This window comes from Fundulus heteroclitus, unplaced genomic scaffold (assembly GCF_011125445.2).
Source record: "Fundulus heteroclitus isolate FHET01 unplaced genomic scaffold, MU-UCD_Fhet_4.1 scaffold_66, whole genome shotgun sequence".
NCBI lineage: Eukaryota > Metazoa > Chordata > Actinopteri > Cyprinodontiformes > Fundulidae > Fundulus > Fundulus heteroclitus.
The window spans coordinates 1,067,902-1,089,932 of record NW_023397099.1 but is presented as its reverse complement, the minus strand read 5'-3'; the positions used below and the strand labels follow the sequence as shown (position 1 = coordinate 1,089,932).

General features: G+C 39.8%; 1 protein-coding gene across 6 annotated transcripts in view; it reads left to right on the top strand.

Annotated features, from left to right (window-relative positions):
- The window catches only part of osbpl8 (oxysterol binding protein-like 8), a 108,463-nt gene that overhangs the window by 19,367 nt on the left and 67,065 nt on the right, over positions 1-22,031 (top strand). For 3 of the 6 annotated variants that reach the window (XM_036133668.1, XM_036133672.1, XM_036133669.1), the window contains exon 2: positions 6,133-6,229. In XM_036133668.1, coding sequence (XP_035989561.1) covers positions 6,185-6,229 — 45 coding nt within the window. In that variant the 5' untranslated portion in view covers positions 6,133-6,184. Of the gene's footprint in view, positions 1-6,132; positions 6,230-19,125; positions 19,145-22,031 lie in introns of those variants that run through there. The other 3 variants (XM_036133676.1, XM_036133677.1, XM_036133675.1) reach the window with 3 other exon arrangements.

Sequence of the window (22,031 nt, the reverse complement as noted above, 5' to 3'; positions counted from 1 at the left end):
GTTCACACTAGACATTCTGTTGCATGAAGACATTTCTTAAAGTTTAACATTACCTTGTATGTGCCTTGTTAAACTTGCTTTGGATTTGTGATGCAAAGTGTTTCTGAATGAGATTCAGCCTTTAACACAAGAACACCAAATATGTAAGGTTTTAATGTCAGAAAAGCATTTTAAACAAATCTAGCTCTAAAATGAATCGTATCTGTTCTCTCTCGATTTTTCATCTTCTTCTTCCATACGATTTGCTGTGTTAGGAGCTTGTTCTTTTAAAATCCCACTTGGGGATTAAAAGCAAATCTTATTCTAGTGGATAGTCTGGATCCTCTTTTCACATGAAAGGCAGTCGCCTGTCCCTCTGGTTCGGTTGATTAATATTCCACTCTCCCTGACCTGCATGGTTTAATTTTTCTTTGAAGATGGCTTTCCCCTGAGTACATCGTCAACTGGGGACACCCAGAAGATTACATTGGACCAGTTCTCCCTTCTCTAATCTTTGTCTTTTATTATAGGACATTCATGGAAACATTTGCTCCTCAACTCTCATAAAACAGTAAAAGTGCGTAACAAACAGCCTGTGGGATTTTGCTTATTAAAAACTTGTTAAAGCAACAAGGCGGATTTATTTTTGTAGGGATGTGTACAAATGATCTCAACATGCAGAAAGGATACTGGCCCTTGAATAATAAAGTTGAAAGATAATGTGAGTCTTAGGGTATTTTCATTTCCGTTGTTTGATAAACATTTCTCTCAGAACAGATTCTTGTTAGATGATTGCATTACCAGGATTATTACCTTTGAGATGAGGCACACAGAACTGTAAACTTATAATGAAAAATGAAAAGAGGTGAGAAAAAAATGTGTATTTCCAATTCAGGATTTCACAGTATAGGTTCTAAGAAGAATAGTGGGAGGAGGATCAACATAAAGTGAGTTTCAGGGGGATTTCTTGGCTAAGGTTGACACCATGGTGGAAGAGCAACTTTCAACAGTTCCTGTCTAAAGCATTGTCATCCTAACCTTGCTCGCAAGCTGAATTCTTGTGCGCTCACAAACACACCAGAATCCATCTTGTCCCTCTCCCGTCTCAACTGATCGGGCCTGCACCAAAAACGGTTCGGGGCCAATCACGTTGCAGTATTATGGTTTAAGGTGGGATGTACAGCTGCTGTGGAATCAAGAGCTGGCGGGCCCACAGCAGAACCAAAATGAACATGGCAGCGCAGTAGGCCGCACACGTAGCTGCTACTATTACAATCTATGATTTCTTCTTTGAAAGAAGAACAGCAGGAAGTGCCTTGACCAGCGTAACATGTTGTGGTTTCTCATGGCGCCTGCTGTTTATGACATTTTCATTAGATACCGTGATTGGGCTAAAACAGGGGTTAAAGTTCTCCGTCGCTGCGACAGATTTCCGTCATTTGGAAAATGAGGGCAAAATGTTCCGTCTACACTTTTTATTGAAGGTTTTAAATTGAAGCTGCTCTTAACCAATGAAACCTGGCAGTACCGGGACATTAGCCAATCAGAAAGAGAGTAGGGCGGGTCTTTGCAAAGCGGACATCTGCCAATCTGAGCTTTATTAGTGTTCAATCATTTTAACTTTTGGAAGAGCGTCTCAAACTGACCACAAATGGTATAAATGAAAGTAGCGGTGGTCAAAGGGTTTCTTTGGATTTATGTGAACCAGCAGGTCAGAGAGTTCAGTGAATTGAATACCTGACAACAACTTCCCTGGTAAGCGTGTCGGTCGCTGCTCCTGCAGTTAATGAGTTATTTCTACCTGTAGCCACGTCACCAGTCGGCCTTTATTCCCTCGCTTCCAGTAACTTAGCTGATAAACACGGGCGACTAACCAGGGATCTCCTCATGATTCACTGTTAGGTTTTATTTAAAACTCAAAGAGTAACGCGCTAGCTCGGCTAATTTAGCGTGACACGCTTTTTTTTCCGGAAGGGTCGGAATGTGGCGTAGACATTATATTCATAGACGCGTCATTGGGCGGGTTCTGCCTATGCTGCGGATGCGTCAGAGTGTCCGCCATGTTGAATGTGGAAAATCTGCAGTTAGTCTGAGTCACTTAAACAGTATCAGTGGGACTTTAATCTCAGAATATACTTTGTATTCGTAATATTTTTATTTTTGTAATATCACGAGTTTATTTTCGTATACCTTTAGCTTCATTCTCCTGAATTTATTCTCAGAAAGAATAAAAATAATAAAAATAATCTAACCTAGCCCTATTATACCAGGAGTGAAATAATTCTTCAAACTGTGACTATTCTGGAAATGTTCCCTCTTTATTCTCATATGACGTTTTTCTCATAATATCACCACTTTTGTGTGTGTGGTGTGTGTGTGTGTGTGTGTGTTTTTTTTTTTTTTTTACTTTATTGTCCTAGGAGTTTTTTTCCCCCTCATATTAGTAATTTTACCTCTTTAATACTCCCCCAGAAAGTCTGTTCCTAAAGGTTCACATGTGACACGGTTTTATGAAATAATGAAGACCACAGTGTTTAGATTTATTACAACAGAACTTAACTTTTTTCTGCCACATACAATATGGCGGTGACGTTGACATGCGAACCTGCGCCCATGACGCGTCTACGTATAATGTCTGTGGGAATGTGCAACAATGTCCCGCATTTGACTGGGTCCGATTTGGAAAAAGTAAAAAAATTAAATAAATTTCACCTGCACTTTTCTGAACCAAGGAAGGCAGAGCTGCAGTCAGAGCGGCTGTCAGTCAATAAATAAGCAGCAGCACCAGGACGCTCCTTAAATGATGAGGATTTAGATGCTGGTGACTCTCCAGTAGTCAGAGCGAGAGGCGGGGGCACAGGGTCCATCCTGGACAGGTTTCCAGTCACAGCATTAAAAGTTAGCAGTTTTATTACACTTTAAAATAGTTCATTGATGCCTTTTTATAAACTCAGGAGTTGTGATAATTAATTGCTGAGCAATAACAGGACTGATTATTGTAATGTGAGATATGTGTTAAATTCAAATGTATGAGGTCATCATAGTGTTGTTTATGTCTCCTGCATTGTCCTGATTGTGGTTGGCCTTTTATGTTCATAGGATTAATTTATACTGAATGTGACAGGGAGACAGTGGAGTTAATGTTCAGGTGTGAAGTAGATGATGTAATGATGAAAGCTGCTGTCTTTGTACTAGTTGTAGTTTATGGAGGTTTTCTGGAGGACAGGGAGGGAAGGGAGCTAAAACTGTGAAGTGGACTGTGGACCAGTTTGGCTAAAGTGTGAAGGAAGAACTTGATGCTGCAAATATGAAAGTTAGCCAGGTGATGTTCTGGATGTGGACAGTGAAGGAGAGGATGGGAGGCTGTCCAGGATGACACCAAGGCTCTGTAGCTGAAACTTGGGACAGAGACAGAAATGGTCGTTGCATATTGTAAAACTACCAGATTTGGTTAAAGTTGACGTTGCACAATAAGAAAGTGAGGGAACTAATGTGGGATTATTTCCACGGTCCTGGGAATATATGGGCTGGCTCGAAAAAAATTTCAGTCAAACTGATTATTTTTGCTTTACCCCATGGGCTAAAAACAACATTTGGTAGGCGGGCACCACGTGTTAGCTTTGCCCAATCAGCTCAGAGAGTTCTGCTGAATGTTCCTCCTTTCCCCGGACAGATTTGATGAGATCAGACTCAGATTGATAATGTGGAGAAGAGAGTGTGCTTCACATTATCAATCTGGCTGGCCGGGCTACTCTCATCCAGCCAGATGGGTTTTTCCTTGAGGTATACAGCAGTGGCTCAGATTTTTTACAGATTTATTGTTACTACCGCAGAAAGTGCATGAACTGTGTTTTATTTACTTGAGAGTAACTGGGTTTGCTACAACATACTTATAGTTTTATCACACTTTTTTGATTGCGCAGTTCTCATTCTCTTTAAAAACAAGCTTTTAATTTCTTCACCTGAGATATAAAAAATAGTTATGATGTAACAAGCCTCCCTCATCTCTTCTATGATGTCTTCATTTGGGCTCTTCCAGCAGAGTTTAGCCACAGCTGGTTCTGAACTGGTTCCATCAAAGGAGCTGTTGGGTTTTCCTCCATCTGAGATGTACAGGGGTACAGTGGCGCTGTCTAGTGACGCTTTCACTTACCTGCCACTCCAGTCTCCCCTCTCACTTTTTTTGCAGGCTTGCTCCTCTGTGGACTTGTTTCGGTAGTAATATTTGGTTGAGTCATACAACTCAAGCCCGACAGCAGACCGCCGCAATCAGCTTTTTTTTGTGCGTTTCTTTTAATTCAGCAAATTGGTGGAAAAAAAAGAGCCCTCCCATGTTATGGAAAGACCCTCTTGACGCACGAGAAAACTCAGGTTTTTAAGAAAATGGCAGTTTATCAGTTCATTTAGTCAGCTGATTAGGTCAATCAACTTTAGATGAACTCATTAATCCATAACGTGGATCCTTGGTACTAATGAAAAAGGGGCCTTAGTAACATGACCTGGTGAAATAAAAGACTTTCTGCTTTGAAAAATGGAGTCGGAAGTAGTGTTTATGTACTTTATGTGCTGTTTTTAGCTTATGTAATGTAGTTGGTTGCATGAAAGTAAAGCGTGAAAATATCATATATTGGGAACTTAATCAAGCATTAATCTGACTTTGTATTACTATGAAACCTCATTGGTTTTGCTGTTAAATTCTGAAGATCAGAAACCAAACCACCTGTAGGACTGTTGTCAGGGTATCTTTTATCCACTGTAATAACGACTTGGACTACGCAGCAAGAGAAACTGAAAATATGTTGTTCTTAAAGATGTGTAATGTGAGTTTAGGACTACAAATAATTTGTTTCTCTGTTTTATAGCAGTTTCTTGCAATGGTAATAGGATTAAAACTCATCATATTTTAGCTTGTCTAATCGCCAAATACAAACAAAACAAACAATACGCTCATGTTAAAACGGTGAAAAGAAAACGGGTAGTTGCAATGTTTGAATTCATATATTAGTTTTTGGTCTAGAGCACGTCTGTTTAAGCTAAATAAACATGTCCTAACTGATAAGTATCAAGTTTCCATCACTCAAGAGCCAAACTGATAATAGACTATCCTTAGCCTGAGAGCAAAATATGCACGCATGATTACCAGCATGAAGTCGAGATGTCCAGTAATCTAAATGCCTGATAAACCATTGCTGTGAGCAAATGGCTAAAAAAAGCATTTAATTTACTTGATTTAGATATTAATGGAGCAATCTTAAGATCACAAAGTGACTGCTGTCCTCATTTGCCCTTTAAGACAGCACTAAAGATCTAAACCACAATTTTATCTTAAGTTAGATTTTATCTGTGACGTCAGTTTTTCAAATCTTGGTATATTTGCAGGATTTTTAAAACTGGGCAGTCATAACTTAATGTTGGCAAAACTCTAATTAGAGAAGATGATTTCCTTAATTAGATCATAATTCTGCTAGTAATTAGTCCTTTCTCTGCAGTGTAATTACTCCTGTTCAAAACTGAGGGATTCTTTCAACACTTTGGATTCAGCACTGTCACATCTGCCTCAAAGGAGAAGCCCACCAGCCAACATTTCCGTCGTCGGGGTTGGCTCTCTGCTTTAAGATTCCCTCGGCGTTTGGTTTCCGTCACTAACGATTCTCAGAGCTGTTGGCTCGTTGAACTCTGTGGGCCGGCTTAAACACACTGAGCTGTGCCAGAAACCGATTGAGTGAAGTTCTGGAGGAAATCAGCGCAGCAGATGTAAAAGGGATTCACACCCGCTGCCTTGGCCCCTGTCTCCGAAGTGATGAGAATTAAAATGGCCGGTCAGATCTACAGAAGGTTTTATGTGCAGAAATAATAATAATAATAATCCTGTCTCTCCTATATTCTTTCCTCTTCTCCCTTTTAACGTGTCATCACACCTCTCACCCCATCTTTCTTCTCTTTTTCCCTTTTCGTTTCCGTCTCCATGTCCATTACATTTGAATAAATCCTGTGCTGTGAAACAATGGGGTGGAACATAGCGGTAGAAGCATGGAAAGCTGGTGTTTTTACAGTGCTGGGAAAAACCCCCACCTAAATCTTGTCTCTACCTTCACACAGCTCCCATTATTCTGGCTATATCATGTTGTAAGACATTGCTGGTTTTCTCCACAGAATGCAGTCATCAGAGCAGGACATGCAGGCTTGACTCTGGTTCCAGACAACCATGGAGTCCTCTTCTGAGTCCCAGCTGGAGCCTGAGACAACATTGGTATGTAGCTACGCAAGGCCACGAGCATTCACGGTTAGGTGGAGAAAATTTTATTTATTTATTTATTTTTTTTACTATTACTGACATGATCAAATAAAGCTGACCGTGCAGTGGTGGAAGGAGGAGATGTTGACATATTGAGGAAACCATGGCTGATTCACACCACGTAAAAAACTTCTAGGGAGAAGAGAAAAAACAAATGCTAGTTGCTTAACCCATAATTTTAAAAAAATAATAATAATTCTGTTTAAATGGTAAGTTGTGTGTGAGCTATGGTTAAGTTGGAGATGCACCCATCAGATTTTTTTCTGATATCCAATTTGTGTAGATTTTGATTTTCTCTTTCAGGAATATAAGAAGAGAGCAAGAACTGTAATCAACTTTTTTTTTTTTACCTCAAGTCAATATTTTCTATATTAGGAGCAGAGGCAGCATCAAGTACATGACTGAGAAAGTGGTTAGGAAGCCATTCTAAATAAAATCATCATGTAAACTGTCTTCAGTGTCTTACATTCCTGATTACCTGCTAATAACATTATCAGTGTGTAATCCTTACAGACCCAGACCTTAACTGAGTTTCCCAGAGTACAGGTCAAAAGTATAAAATGCAGGTGTATTCTGTTTAGCCTTATCTGCTAACACCAAACCGCCGCTCAAAGCATGAATGAGCCACACGATCATCTCCATATGTTTTTAATAGCTTCTCTTAGCTTTTGTCATTTTCTCTGACTTCTCTGACAAACCCCTCACTGACGCTGTGAATGGCTAAGTTTGCGTAGCCTCGCTCTGCAACAGCAGCGCCCACAGCGAAGAGGGTGGTCACTACGACCTGTTAGCATCTAAGTATGATGCGTTCACTCATCGAGAACAACAGATTTTTAATGTTCCCATCAGCCGTTCAGCGATGACCAATCACGTTAAAAGCGTGCAATCCCTCCGGGGATGGGCACCTTTCACATTTGAACCGATACGGTGCCGAAACCCGGCAGCTGGGAATCGATACCGCTGCTTAACGGTACCTATTTTCGATACTTTTGTGTGTTTATGTAGGAATAAATGTTAGTTTATTTATAAAGTCTCGAAATGTTTCACTTTAACATATTTATTGCTCAATATATAAACTTGTTTGGATCTAGAAATGAACCTTATTAAATAATTTCTGAATTTTAATACATTGCCTGAATCCACAGCACATAAACACTTATTTACCAAAACAGCAGTTATCAGGGGCACAGAGTGAACGAGACGAGTACGGGATTGAAGCTGCGTGTGAATCAAATTCAAGGGAACGTTTTAGAGCAAAAGTTTCAGAGAAGATAAGAAACCTATATTAAAAACATATTTTATACCGCTTTGTACATCAGGGCGGGATACGTTTGCAATGAGGGAACAGAGGCTCTGCTCTCTTTGCTCTGACTACAGGAGAGTTTCAGGACGAGGCAGCGCTTGTGGGAAGGACCTCACAGCAGCACTCGCCGCTCTCCCAAGACAAAACCCAGAACCATTGTTACTTTCATGGGAAACCATCAATAACAGAAGAAAGCTACTAGAAATTTTGCTTGTCGCTTTTTAGAAAAAAGGCCGCTGGATTGGTCTGAAAAGTTGGTAAATATAGGGAGAAATCCGCTAAACTGGCAGCTGTGACCAGGTGCTTCCACAGATCTAAGTATTCCTGCCGCTGGCCGTCACTTCACATCACGAATACTGCAGCGAGCGTAATCTGCAGTGCATTTTGGAAAGTGGAGCCATGCTTTCCAGTGCTTTCTACACGGCGCTGCACTGAGCCAGCAGCTGCTGACGTCATCACGCTCTTGTGCGTGCAATGCTGTGTTCATGTTCGGCATGGAAAATCGTCCACTGTTCAGTGTCACAGTGGTGTGTTTAGGTACTGAAACATGGTACCGTTCGATTTTACATCAATCAGTACCCAGTAGTACCGATGGGATTAGGCCAGTACTTATAAAAGTACCGAATTCAGAACCCATTCCTAAATTCCTCTCATCACGTAGCACTTTCCTCTTGGGAATTATCCACTGCTCTGATCTCGGTTTCCCACCCTGTATGTCACCGAGGTTTTCGTGCGTGAGAATTGAATAAACTCTGGATTTGGTCTCTGATCTTCTTCTGCTATGGTCTGTGTCCCACTCTGTGTGGAATGTTTTGGGTTTGCATCTACAGCTTTCAAATGTTATCGCCACAGTTGGAATCAGCTTTCTCCTTAAGCCCATATTTACTGTCTGAGTGTAACTTTTCTATGTTTTGGGGAACAGCACTCAGCTGTCAAGTACACCATAACTAGCTGGTGCAAGGACATGAAGCTATTTTTCTTGTATGTCTGTGGCTTCACAATTTAGCAAATTATCAACAAAAATAGACACTTGTATAGTAAACTCTGATTTAAATGGTAAGCTACGACGACTCCTACCGTATGATATTGCTTTCTATTCATTAATAATGGCTCCTAATGCACAGTGGCCTTCCATCAAACCCCTCCTATCTGTTGGTAAATTTGACAAGCTTCCTGTCTCCTGCTCATATCTCTGCTACAAGAGGGTAGGCCCTGAACCTTAATAGCCAGCCCAGGATGCTAATATTGTCAGTCTGCCACAGGCTTGTCTGGCTGGCCGCGACAGACACTGAACTTTACCGTACATAGTTAAGCGTGTCCCTGAGCTTGTGTGTGTGTCTGTGCTGGTGGTGGACAGCCACTCAGATGACTAAAGGTCAGTTATGTCTATTCAACATCCTCTTTCCAAAGAACAGAAATGGTGAATAGGCTGGTGACTGAAAATGGAAAAAGGACACAGCCATCCACAGCGTTTTGTTCTGCCCTGTGACTGAAAGTCAACAGTTCCTGGTGCAACAGCTTCGATGATTACATATAAACTACGAATGCTAAGGTGTCTTTAAAAGACAGACACTAATTGGTCAGTAAATACTTTGCTTATCTTCTCATAATTATTTCTTTTTTCTGAATGCTTAAATTTGTAATTTTACTCATTGCTAAGCATTCAGGGTATTTTGTTAATGGTATGGTATTACATAATAAACTAAACAAATGTGTGGAGGAAGTTGATAGAACATATGATCTTTATTAAATTGCCCGATATCTACTTGTAATAAAAATCTTAGGCTTTAACTTTGAAGGTTGCCATTTACTCCTTATTGTGTCTGTTTCAGATCAATAAGGTTTAGTCATTCAGGCCCTAAGTTTCTCTAAATGTATGAAAAGGAGACAACTCTCATCCAAAAGACTTCTTCAGTTCTGAACATGGTTTGTAAGTATCAGGCTTCTAAGATTTCAGAACATGTCACATGTTCTGAAATCTTAAAAGCCTTTAAAGCCACAGTCACACTACTGGGGCTTTTAAGGTCACTAAAGGGGCTACTAAGGGCACTACGTGGGCTGTTAAGGTCTCGAGTCCCTGGCCCTACCTTCCATGACAGTTAAATGTTACTGGACAACTCAAACGTGTTATCATCTTTTTCTGGCTCGTTTTTCAAAGTAGGCTAACAGGAAAGGGGGTTTTGAGAGAGGGGGGAAGACATGCAGTTCAGAACCTCCGGCCGTAATCAAACCCAGGTCAATCGCGTTGGCCTCTGTCCATGGGTCATGCTCACTACCCCTGTGCTGTTTGAGCATGCCCTCCAAACATATCACCTAACGCTGCCATCACCTAAGATGTTTTTACCGTGGATGAAGACAGAAATGGATGCTCTTCAGCTATTAAGAAGCTGGGATAAGGATTGAAACTTGTTGATTAGGTGCTTTTCATCCAGTATGACTGAGCTTAAGATGTTTTGCAAAGAACAGAAGGCAACAATTCAGTCTCCTGATGTGCAGCAGTGGCAAAGACATGCCCCAAAAGACTTGCAGCTGGAACTGGAGTGAAAGATTGTCTAATACAGCTGCATGGCACACTTCTCAAATTTGTGTTTCAGTCAAATTTTGAAAAAAAGAAAACATGAATCATATTTTATTATGTTGAGTATTGTGTTGGTTCATCAGTTGCAATTCCATTAAAACACATTGAAAGTTTGTAACGTTACAAGATGTGAAAACATTTAACTGCTATGAGCCCTTTTTGGAAGGGACGACCATTTTGCTTCTCTCAACTTTCAAATGCGTCTTTTTTTTAAACTTCCAATGTATCTGATTCATCAGACTGAGCAACAGTCTTTATGGGAATAATGGGGGACTTATGGTGACGGATAAATTAGGTGATAATGGTGCGGACTAGATCTCCCACAGGCTTTTCTGTACAATCAGCCACAATGAGACTGAGTGGGAGCAGAACTGAGCACTTTTCCTCTTTGACACTGGCTTAAAGTGGGCGGGAGTTTTAATAACGCTCTTTCTGTGTCAATGTTGCAAGCTCATTATTCACCCCGCCTACATCCCTTCCTAATTTAGTCACTGGATAATTAATCTGCTGATGATGGTTAAATGAAATTGGTTTGAAGGCTATGTGGGCACATTTACTTTTGAATACATTTTTCTAATTGATTGTCAATAATCGCTTCTTTGTCTTTAGGTTTATCTAATTTCCTGGGCACAGCAAGTTAGGATTTTATCACTTATAAACCATAGCAGTGCTGGGAAAGTACTAACCAATACTAACAAACCGTGTGACTGGCGTCTATTTGTATATTTGTGCAGCACATGTATAAGTTTAGTTGACTCAAGAGCTTTTGCAAAATGGTGAGCTAACCAGGGACCCTTAAAAACATCCATACATGCAAAACAAAGAGTTACACGAGGAAGTTTAGAACGGTTCAGGTGAACACTCTTCTGTAGCCTGAAGCTGTGATTATCATGATCATGCACAGGTCCATTTTGTGAGAGAGTTCTTGCCTGAGCATCAGCAGAGTTGCCCTTTGTGCCGCTTCTTTAGATCCACACCACTCACTGCCTTTCTACCTCACCGGAGATATCGCTACAGAAAACGTCTGCTGCTGTGCTGGCAAAGGAAGACGGAGCTGGAGGTCTTAAGATGCTGTTGTTTTAGAGGTTTAAAAAAAACAATGCATATGATAAAGACAAAACATTCATGCTTTAAATGTTGGGGGGAAAGACAGCTCTTAGGAATAGATCTAAACATCACATTGGCTGTTAAGGCAGTTTGTGTTTATTGCGCCACTGTTTGGCCGACTTAGTAGAAATGTTTATATTCTCAGTCACGCATCAGGGTCACAAGAAGGCCTGCTCAATATATCGCAAATTTATAGTTTGGGAGTCATTTGGATTCATTATCACAGTATATCAGTATGTCCGTCCTACAACCTTAATGGAGCAATCCACCTCTGATTTAAATAGATGTAACATCTCTTCTTAAAGAAAAGTAGATTCATAGCAACATGTATGTAGCTATGTTATGCTTTAGTAGCAAATACCAAACCCAGTGCACTAAATCTCAACGTTCTCTCCATCCCCAGGAGTCTGAGTGATTTAGCCGACTTCTACATCAGCTATAGCCCCTTGCACATAGAGATCTTCCCACTTGTACCAAGGCCACACATTCTGTACTGTTTTACATAGAGAAGGGCTGCAGAATAAATCCAAAATATATAATCATTGCAGTATTTCAGAATTATCACAATGGAACGCTTGGAGCATATTATTTGTTGGAAATGCAACATAAAGGAACTACAAGATTTTTTTCTCATTTTTGTATCAAAGCATTCGTCTACATTTATCTGATGTTTGTCAAACCCAAAATGGTGCACCACAGTACATGCGAGTATGTTGCTAGTGCATTTATAGACATAAAAGAGTAGGAGTGCTTAGGTTTGGTGTAATTGTTAAATAGGAAAAAAGCTATTTTTTTTTCCTCTGTAGTGTAAGTCTGCATCTTTGATACAGGTTCCCAGGTTCAAATCCCGGATTGTGTCAGGAAGGGCAAGTCCGTACTCCGTCACATCTACGAGTGATGACTTTCTCTGGCGACCCCTGAATGAGGAAGCAAGCAAAATGACTCATGACTGATCAGAGCTAAAGAGAAAGAACATTAATTGAATCCATTCTCCTGGACCATTTTAATTTTTTTATACTACAGCTCACAGTGAGTGTTGGAAGTATTGGGATGGCTCAAGAGAGAGGAAGCAGAAAATGCGCATATATTGTTCTATTCAACAGAAATATCACCAGTGCATGATTTTCTGATGTTACGCAGGCCTATTTTAGAGGATTATAGATCCAGCCTGGGAACACTGCTGATCAAACAACGGAAAATTCCATAGGAGCCACAAGGGGCTTATTCAGATTTCAAGGTTATAAAAACGCTGCACTTGCAGTCAGTAAACATTTGGGGAATGTGTGGGAAATCAACTAATTTGGTTAAATGTTAAGTAACCTTTGTGGGGAGAAAAACATGTATTCTTTTATAGCAACACTGTCCTTGAACCGAGATTCCTTTTAAGCCTTAATTCTTTAGGGGTATCTGGCTAATGGAGCCAGATGTGAAAAATTGACTTGAGGCTTCTGTTACACAGCGAGACACCAGAGCTGAGTCAGCCTCTGTACATCAGCGGCTGGAGATGGAGTTGATCTGACAAGCTCAGACTTCGGAGACACATTCTCCCCACTGACATAAATGGGTCTAACTGAACAGGACAAAAGAGTGCATCTCCAAAAGTAGTTCTGGCAAAGATGCCCCAGTTTGAGTAATATGCTGTGACTTAGTACATAGTTGATGGAGTGAACTTCCAATGACGTGGATGCAGTTGCATATTCTACCATTCAATATATAATGAAGTGTAAGGGCAAAGGCAGAACATTTTGTGCCACAAAAAGGCAAATTCCCTCCTTGGCAGATAAATGTGTTCCTTGGTCCAGGCTGGTGGGTGGTAGACAGGCAGTGAAGAAAGCAGTGTGGATGTATCAACACTCTGGAAATAGAACATTATGCTGAAGCATATGGATAGAGTTCTGGTCATTTTGTTCCCTTACTCTGTTTATAAATGTTTGCTTGTTATGTGTGCAGACGGAAAAGATGTCGGAAAGAATACCCTGGACAGCCAAAGAATACACTAGTAGGAGATCAGAATATGATTGGTTGATTACATTGTTTATCTGTACTTAATTTACTAATTAATGTCATATTTAGGGTATTCACACAAAGAAGCAAATGAATATGCTAGACTAAATTATGCCTTGAAGCACACAATAAATTCTCATTTTGAATATTTAATATATCCCCAACACAAGACTGCTTTCATGGGTTAAGAGAGACAGAATATCCAGTTTGTTTGCAACTTAAAGCAAAATAGCTGTCTGTTTTTTTTTTCTATTTATGAAAAGAGTATGAATCTAAAAATATTTATCTCCTTTTGTGCTCCTGGGCCCACTCAATGCCTTTTCTGAATACCTGGAGGCAGGTTTTTTTTTTTAGAATCTGGAAACATTAGGGGCTTTAGCCCAGGCCCAAAATTGTTCACTTTTCATGAGACAGTTGCCTCGTTTATAATGAATTAAATGATTTAGGACATGCATGACTTCTGTCTTGGCTGGGTTTTAATTTAATGTAAATTATTGAGGATCAATCAAAAAGGTTTACAATAACCTTAATTGGTTTTATTATTTTATTGGTAGTTGAAGTGAAGGATGAAGAGAGACAGAGTTTATGAATGATAAAAAAAACATTTTGCTGAAGAAGATAATGACAGCTTTTGGGTTATTTAGAGACATCTTAATTTATGCTCAGCAGTGGTTTTTGTCTTGGACCTCTACCATACAGGCTATTTATGCTCAGTCATTTTCTCATGGTGGAGGCCTGAACCTTAACTGAGGCAGTGAGTCCTGCAGTTCTTTAGATGTTGCTGTAATTTTGGGAGGCTCTGTTCCATGTTTTCACCGTTTGTGGATAATGGCTCTAACTGGTTCGCTGCAGTCCTTTAGAAATGTCTATCCAGGCTGATAGATAGATTTCAGATAGATCCCAGAATCTCTGCATGATGTCTGGCTTTTGAGGATCTTTTGAATGTTATTTAGTTTGTTGCGATGTACAGCACTTTGTTTCAGCTGTTGGCTGTTTCTAAGTAGAATAGAAATCATGTGCTTTGTAAATAAAGTTGGTATGGTATTCTGAAACACTTAGTGTGACAAACATGCAAAAAAAAAAGTCAGGAAGGGGGCAAACACCTTTCCATGTTACTGTAACTAATAAATGACATATTTGGGATCGATATAATAATTTTCTTTTTAGTACTGGATCCTTAAACAACCCAGAGAGCTTTTTGTTTTGAATCAGAATAGCTTCCACCTGTTTTCTTTGTGCCACATGAACCAAGCTCCAACTCTGCTGCAGCGAAATGGGCCATGTCCTTGTTGAAAACTGGTACAAGTAATGGACAAGACTGGGCGACAACCCTGGACTGCCAGTCCGTCCCTGCACGCTGTGCCTAGATGTGTATACGCAATTAACCTTTTCTTTTGAGAAAAGGTTGAGGTGACATGTTTTATGAATTGGCGCTATGTAAATAAGATTTAATTGAATTGAATTTTGTTTTCCCTTTTTCACTTCTTTTTCTTTTGACCCAATGTGAGGTTATGGTGGAGGGATTGTATAGAATAGGGTATAATCAAATCTGGTTGTTTTTAAATACAGATATTAAATCTGATGTAATTTTTGGGCCTGATGCATCTTTTTACCAGACATCTAAATGTTATTTTTATCAATGTGTATGAGCTGTTCCGAAAACATCCCGGGCTAAAACCCCTGGAAGCCCGGGTATGATGATGCGTCTGCCTGGAAGGCCCTGATGTTTCACTATTGGCAAAGATGGGTATCTGGCATTAGGTTCTACAGAAAGTGAAGTCTTGTTTGCATAGAAACAAAGCTAAAAATTGTTGTAAGTAACCAGTATGGGGGTGTGTGACTCAACCTTTCTATTGGTATTTTATAGCAAGAATATATATGACTCATAAATCTATTCTGGGCTGTATTTTTCAAATTTGTTTTTGCTTTAAAAAAGCTTTAATTTTCTTATGTTTTATTATTATTATTATTATTATTATTATTATTATTATTATTATTATTATTATTATTATTATTATTATTATTTATTTGTTTATTTTTTACAAAAAAGTTAGACAAAATTTCCTTCCCAGTAACAGTTGAGAGATTTTGTGCTGCTATCATATTGTTGCTACTAACGGGTTTTGTCTTTCTCTTACCTTTTGAGAAAACCTTTCCAAAGTCACGGACTGAAAGTCACTCATCAGGGGGTTTCTTGCCTGCAGCTGAATGCTGTTGTCTAATTATAAAGGCCGGTGTTTGACTGCAAATGACCTTTGCAATGCTGTGGGTTTTTTTCTAAAGTTGATTCTGCAAGAAACAGACATGTTTTCTTATGTAAAAAAGAATATGGACTCCTCTGATGTGAATCAGAGGTCTGTCAGCAGACTGGATGTTGTCCGGTATAGTACAACTATTGCGTTGTGAGTCTGGTTAAGAAATTAAATCAATATCCTCTTCTAGAACAGAAGATGTATTATTATGCCAGTTATATGATAGGAAGTGGGGCTTGACAAGAGAGTGGAACACAAAAATTAGGTAAGAATGTTTATTAGATGTAATTAGATGTAAATTATTTATATCTGTTGGGTGTATTCAATTTTGTCACATTACAATAGGATTTTATGTAAAAGACCAACACAAAGTAGTGCATAAAAGGAAATGTGGTCATCAAATGTATTACAAATTAGAAAAGTGTGATATTCATTTGTATTTAGCCCCTTTTTAATCTGATGGATTAAAGCCTTCAGAAGTGACTTTTTATTAGTGGTGTTGTCAATTAATTTGCTAGTATTACCTGGTCTAAAGTCTAAATGCAACTGAGGTCCAAGGTCCTGGTCTGACGGTTTCCCTCTGTATTCACAAGGATATTGAGGGGAAAGGAGGACTTTTGTTGTACTGCGTGGTCTTACCTAGGTCCTTGTCTTGCCCTGGGAACTAATGTCTTTATTACCCATAAAGACAGTATTGAAAAAACTCATATCAATCAATCAATTAATCAATCAATCAAATTTTATTGTCAATTACAATTTGCATTGCAATCGAAAAGTCAGTTCCAGTACAACTGTCCATCACATAAGCAAACATTTTGGGGGGTTAACGATTGACTGAGGCCCTGCGTTGCCAAGGAACGCAGCCAGTCAGCCGCTGCTAAATAGCGCAGCCGTCAAGGCCACATTCCTCCAAACAGCCCCGAACCCCGCCTACACGGGCGCTGCCTTGATGTCTGTGCATAGTTTATAAAGGCGCAATAAGCGAAATCTCACCACTAAGTGTACTGTTGAGCATTGTCTGTTGACCAAATCAAGATGTGTGGCAAGTCATGACTCTCTACTGCCTAAATCTAAACACCAGACCAGTTATCCATTTAAATAAAAAAAATTTTTGGTCAACAAAAACACCCTAAATGTACGTGAGGATCATGGTGGGTAGCTAACAAGCCCGTGGGGCTGCATTAAACAATGCTAACTGTGTTAGCCGGGTCTACTGACTAATCGCCTCACACAGTAATGCCTGGCCCATTGCTGGTTAAACTCCTACAATTAACCCACATGCCACAATTGTAGCATTACATTGAATCAAATCAACATAGCAACACAAGTCTAACAAGACTGTAACGGCAACAAAAAAACAGCATTTGACTACTCACTAGTCCGGAGGAGAAAGGCTAGCTCCCAGTCAAACTTCTGCTCTCCACCTCAGAAATGTGAGGCCAATATTAATCCTCGTTTTGTCTCCGTTCTTATCTGAGAACTTCTTTGCACTGCAAAAATAGAACTAAAAACAAGTAAAATTTTCTTGAAATGAATGTATTTACCCTTGATTTGAGCAGGTAAATAAGACTATTTGCCAATGGAATAAGATTTTAGCACTTAAAATAAGAAGATTTCATCTCCATCATCTTATTTTAAGTGCAGTATATCTAATTATCCTATTTTAGGGGTAAAAATGCCCATTCCATTGGCAAATAATCTTATTTACCTGCTCAAATCAAGGGTAAAAACATTCATTTCAAGAAAATTTTACTTATTTTTAGTTCTCTTTTTGCAGTGTGCCAGACACCGCTGTTTTTTTGTGGTAAAAACGGGCCCTGATCGTCTGAGGGTGAACACAACGGCTGTTGTAGCATTTTATGGCAGTGAAGGGCTAAGCTCTGAGTGGCAGCTGTTCACGTGCACGTACATGCACATGCGACCGACCCGGCTAGGTAAACCAGGGACCGGAGAACAAAACAGAGAGATGATGTGTGTGACGTCATGCCACAGTCCATATAAAAAGATACTGTTAGTTCTTCACAACTGTTATAGTTCTTTCTATCTAAAATAATAAAATTGTGCTTTAAACTTTAAGCGTATGCCGTTTATGTTGGCTACACATCATGTCAGACACGTGCAGTTGTAGCAACAACACTATCATTAGCATGTGACATGTTGGTGAGCGGAAAGAAAACACAGTCGTAGTTTGGCATCACTCGTGTTTTGTAGATGGGATTAGGGGGTATTATTTAGGGTATTATTTGTAGTGACGAATGCTTTCTAATCAAATTAATTTCAGTATCCTTGATCCAGTATCAAATTGATTGGGATGACATAACATGTAGTGTTCATTTGCGTACCATCTGATGGTGTCAAGACAAAAAGTACTGTTTTGTCTCATTACAACCTCAAACAATCTATTTTATGAAGATATTAAATGATAGACCGAAACAGAGCAATCTTTCATAGATTTGTATTCAGGGCACTTTGCACTGATAGCCCTGAATAAAATCCTTGCCTACATAATAGATGCAATAGAATAAAAAGGTTACATTTATTGTCATTGTTTCATACAATGAAAAACTATTTAGCTGCTCTCGTTTGGCAGTCATCTAATCAGCAAATGCAGTGTAAATAAAGATGTGGAAAAGAAAATGCTAGGAAGTCCTGTTTTAATATTTCCACAAGTCATGCAGGAAACACAGCCGACCAAAATGTTCCTTTTTCTGGCCTACATGCGAAATGCCACATGGGGCAGAAAGCTAACGCTGCACTTTAATTTCAACATGCCATCCCCACCATTAAACACGGCGTTGGAGGCATCATAGTTTTAGTATTCTTTTGTTCAGTGGGGAAGCTGGTTAGAGTTAATGGATGGGAGTGATGGAGTTAAATACAGAGAAATCCTTCAAGAGACAAGTCTTCATTAATGGGACCATAATATAGTCCCAGGGTGGTTGGGTTGTGAGTGAGCCCTCCTGAGAGTTGAATATCCATGGTGGTCCTGAGAGATTGCCCTGGTCACTGGTTTATTGATGCAAGGGAGCTTCAGTCAGCAAGTGCTCATTAGAGAGTAGTTTACAGTAAATGAGCTGGACGGCGTAGACAAATCTCCAACCAGCCTACCCCCTCTGTGTGGTTTACATTTTGGTGCCTTTTAAACAGTAAATGATGTACTTCCTTGTTTTTATGGTAAGGTGTTGCGGCAGAGGGTTTGCGTCTGTGGTTCTCAAAGCCTGTGAAAAAATGCAAGTTAAAGACACAAGCAATGAGACGGATTGATAAAGACATGGGGGGATCACAGGGCTTTAGAGAATGGATGTAAACAGAGTAAGAGTATTTAGTGGCAGTGATGTAACAACCACTCCGAAAGTGAACAAGTAAATTACTGAAGGCTGTGTGTGTGTGTGGGGGGGGGGGGGTTGAAGAAGAGGAAGAACCAAAGAGAGGAGAGATCTCTCATCAGAGAGAGAGGGAGGAGGCTCAAATTCTCCTACATGCGTGTTCTCTCGGTCTTGTCTCCTCCTTTGCTTTCAGTGTGTGTGTTGGAACTCAGCGGCGTGTCACACCACTTTTAGTCTGAACAGGAAAACGGCAGCAGCGACAAACTCCTCTCCCTCAAGTGACTGCAGTTCCTCTGCGCTGTAAGTGAACCTTAAACTGTTGGTCTCATAGCAGGAAGCGACATCGGGTGGCTTAGCCTGTTGCTCTATAATTTACTAGAAAGTCATTTGTTTTAAAGAAACCATAACCATTGCTTATCAGTTTGCTTTTCTTTGTACTGAAAAGTGTTTTTATCAAACACATAATTTTATCATAAAATGCTCAAATGTCACATAAGATTGAATTATTAGTATGCAGTTTTCTGGACAATTTCTATTGGGCCCTGATTCAAATTTCTGGAATAGTGTGACGTTTTATATTGATACGTTTCATGTCTGGACAAAAGTTTCCCCTGGTGCGTAAAATTTTAACTTTGGCTGGGGCTAAAGTTCCCGTCACAGTCAACTTTCGTACCCACAAAAACCAGGTACCAAACGACCAAAGCTACACATATAGAAAATAATTGTGAACTGGCAAAACAAAAGATACACATATAGAAAATAATTGTGAACTGGCAAAACAAAAGAAAAAGACTGACTGACCTGACTGATGCTCATTGGAAGCCTCAGTGTTTATTGCTTTAATTGTCTCTCAATTCCCTAAATAAGTGAATTAGGAAGCCCTCTGCAGACTGAGAGCTGAAGCATGATCCTAATGACAGGAGGTGCAAGCCGCCTCATGCAGGGTCACAAATACATAATAGAAACATAATGGCTCCTTAATCATAATCCCTTTCAAATCCACCTATATTTCTAATCTGATTATCTGTAAATGCTGCTGGAATAACCCTAAACATCCTGCCTTGTTCACATCTCTTGGAGAACAAATAGCTATCTGTTTTGAGGGTTCTGTCTTTTAATTATGTCAGTATTCCAGGATGTTTTCTTTGTTTTTATGTATTTTCTTAATAACAGACACTCTAGAAACAGTCTGGCAGGTGCAGGCAGACAGGCTGGTACGGAGAGTAATCAGCCTGACGGTGCTAGCCGAGGTCTATGCTTCTTCATTCTGAGCAGCTGCTGGAGTCACAGTACTTCACATTGCTTTGAACCCATCATAGATATAGAAGGACCAATCCGTGCTTTTGAGCCTATTTACAGTATTTGGCTTTGGTAATGCCTTGGCCTCCTGCTGCTTATATTGGCCACATTTTATACATTTTTAAAAAAATTTAATGGCATTGAAATAGTTTCTGCCTTATAGCCTTAATCCAGTCAGATTTCTGTCTAAATATGTATATTTTCATTGAAAGCCACAGGCTTTGTATTACCCCGGTAAATTAAAGGCTGGGGCCATTTATGTAAGCATTTCAACCCAATGACGTACTCTGGTCCAGCAGGTGGTGGCAAGAAGACGGCTGTCTTCTTGCCTGACCCACAAAGGCAGAGAGGTATTCTGCCATATTCTGGCACTTAATCAAGCCACCACTCATCTGGACTCCGGAGAAATCGGAGGACGACGTGGCATTACATCTCCTTAGCCCATTATATGCATCCCCCAACCGTATTTCTCACCACCAGGCTCCCCTCTATTCTACTTCTCATGGTATAAATAAATACAAATAAAGCACAGCTTCTTTCTACCTGCGCAGTGCTGAGACCATGTGTGTGTGTGTGTGTGTGTGTGTGTGTGTTGTAATAGACATGGAGGGGTGACTGCACTGATCTTTTGAGTATAATTTTTCCTGCCACGAAGAATTTTCAAGCACAGTATCGCAGACCTTTGATCACAGCAAAATTATTTTTATGCAGGTTAAAGCCAGGCTGTAAGCGCTGAGCAGGTCTCTCCTCCACACGCACAGACACACACACAAAGTGGCAAAACAGTTAAAAATGAACCCGAAATGCAGAAAACATTCAGCCAAGATTTTAACATTTGATATCTGTTATGCACACATATCCCCCACTAACTTAGCAAACGCTTACAGTGACGTCTCAGCCGCGACAAACATGATCCAGTCAGTGGGAAATCACAGACTGTCTGGTCGAGTAATAACGCTGCAGCAGCGGCCATAACACGGCAGTATTCCCAGCCAAGCTCGCCTGAAAGCGGGCCTCTGTCGCTCCTGACAAGTCTGAGCATTGATTATGAGCCAATTAAAATTGGCTTATACTGTTGATGAACCGACTGCACAGATGAAGTTCAGAAAGGCCTATGACACACAGGGGGAAACCCTGTAAGACACCATGCTTACTGACTTCAAATGTGAAGCTGTCTTCAGCATTTTATGCTAGTTATTAGCACAGTTAGCTGTAGTAACAATAAATGGGATGCTTTGTGTATATTCTCTAGAGAATGTAGACCCTTACCTTAAGTCTGATATATTTCCAGAGGCTGCCAGCATTTCCAAGTCCAGTATGTTCCCAGACAAGTCTAGGATTACATTTCAAAAAGGGTAAAACATAGAGGGTTGCTGTACTCTTCCAGGATTCCAGGAGAAACAGTTTTTGCTTTTTCTTTACTTAATTTTGAAACATCATACAGAAAAACTCAAGAGTTGAGTCTACATATTTTGTTGTAATATACTAGAGTGATGATAAAATAATCAATTCCATTCCAATAGCTAACTTTGAGTCTTTGTAACTCAATAACAACCTCCACACCATATAGCATTGGGTCAGTTTGAGCTGTTAGTGCTTAGATATTGTGCAAAACGATTGGATATTTTAGTTTTTAAATATTTAGTCACTTGTTGTAGTCAGGCTATCTGAAGTTACCCTCCTTCTGGTCACAAACAGATTTCTCTGTGCATCTTGTTCAGGGGGAGGGATTGCTACATCGTAAACGATCCACTGGCCTTCCTTAGCTAGCTTTTTACCGTTGGACACTTTAACTACTGTTCAATTGGATTAATGTAATTGAATCAGAATCCTTGTAAATAATGAAGTTACATCGTGTTGATCTGGTTATATATTTCTAGGTATGAAG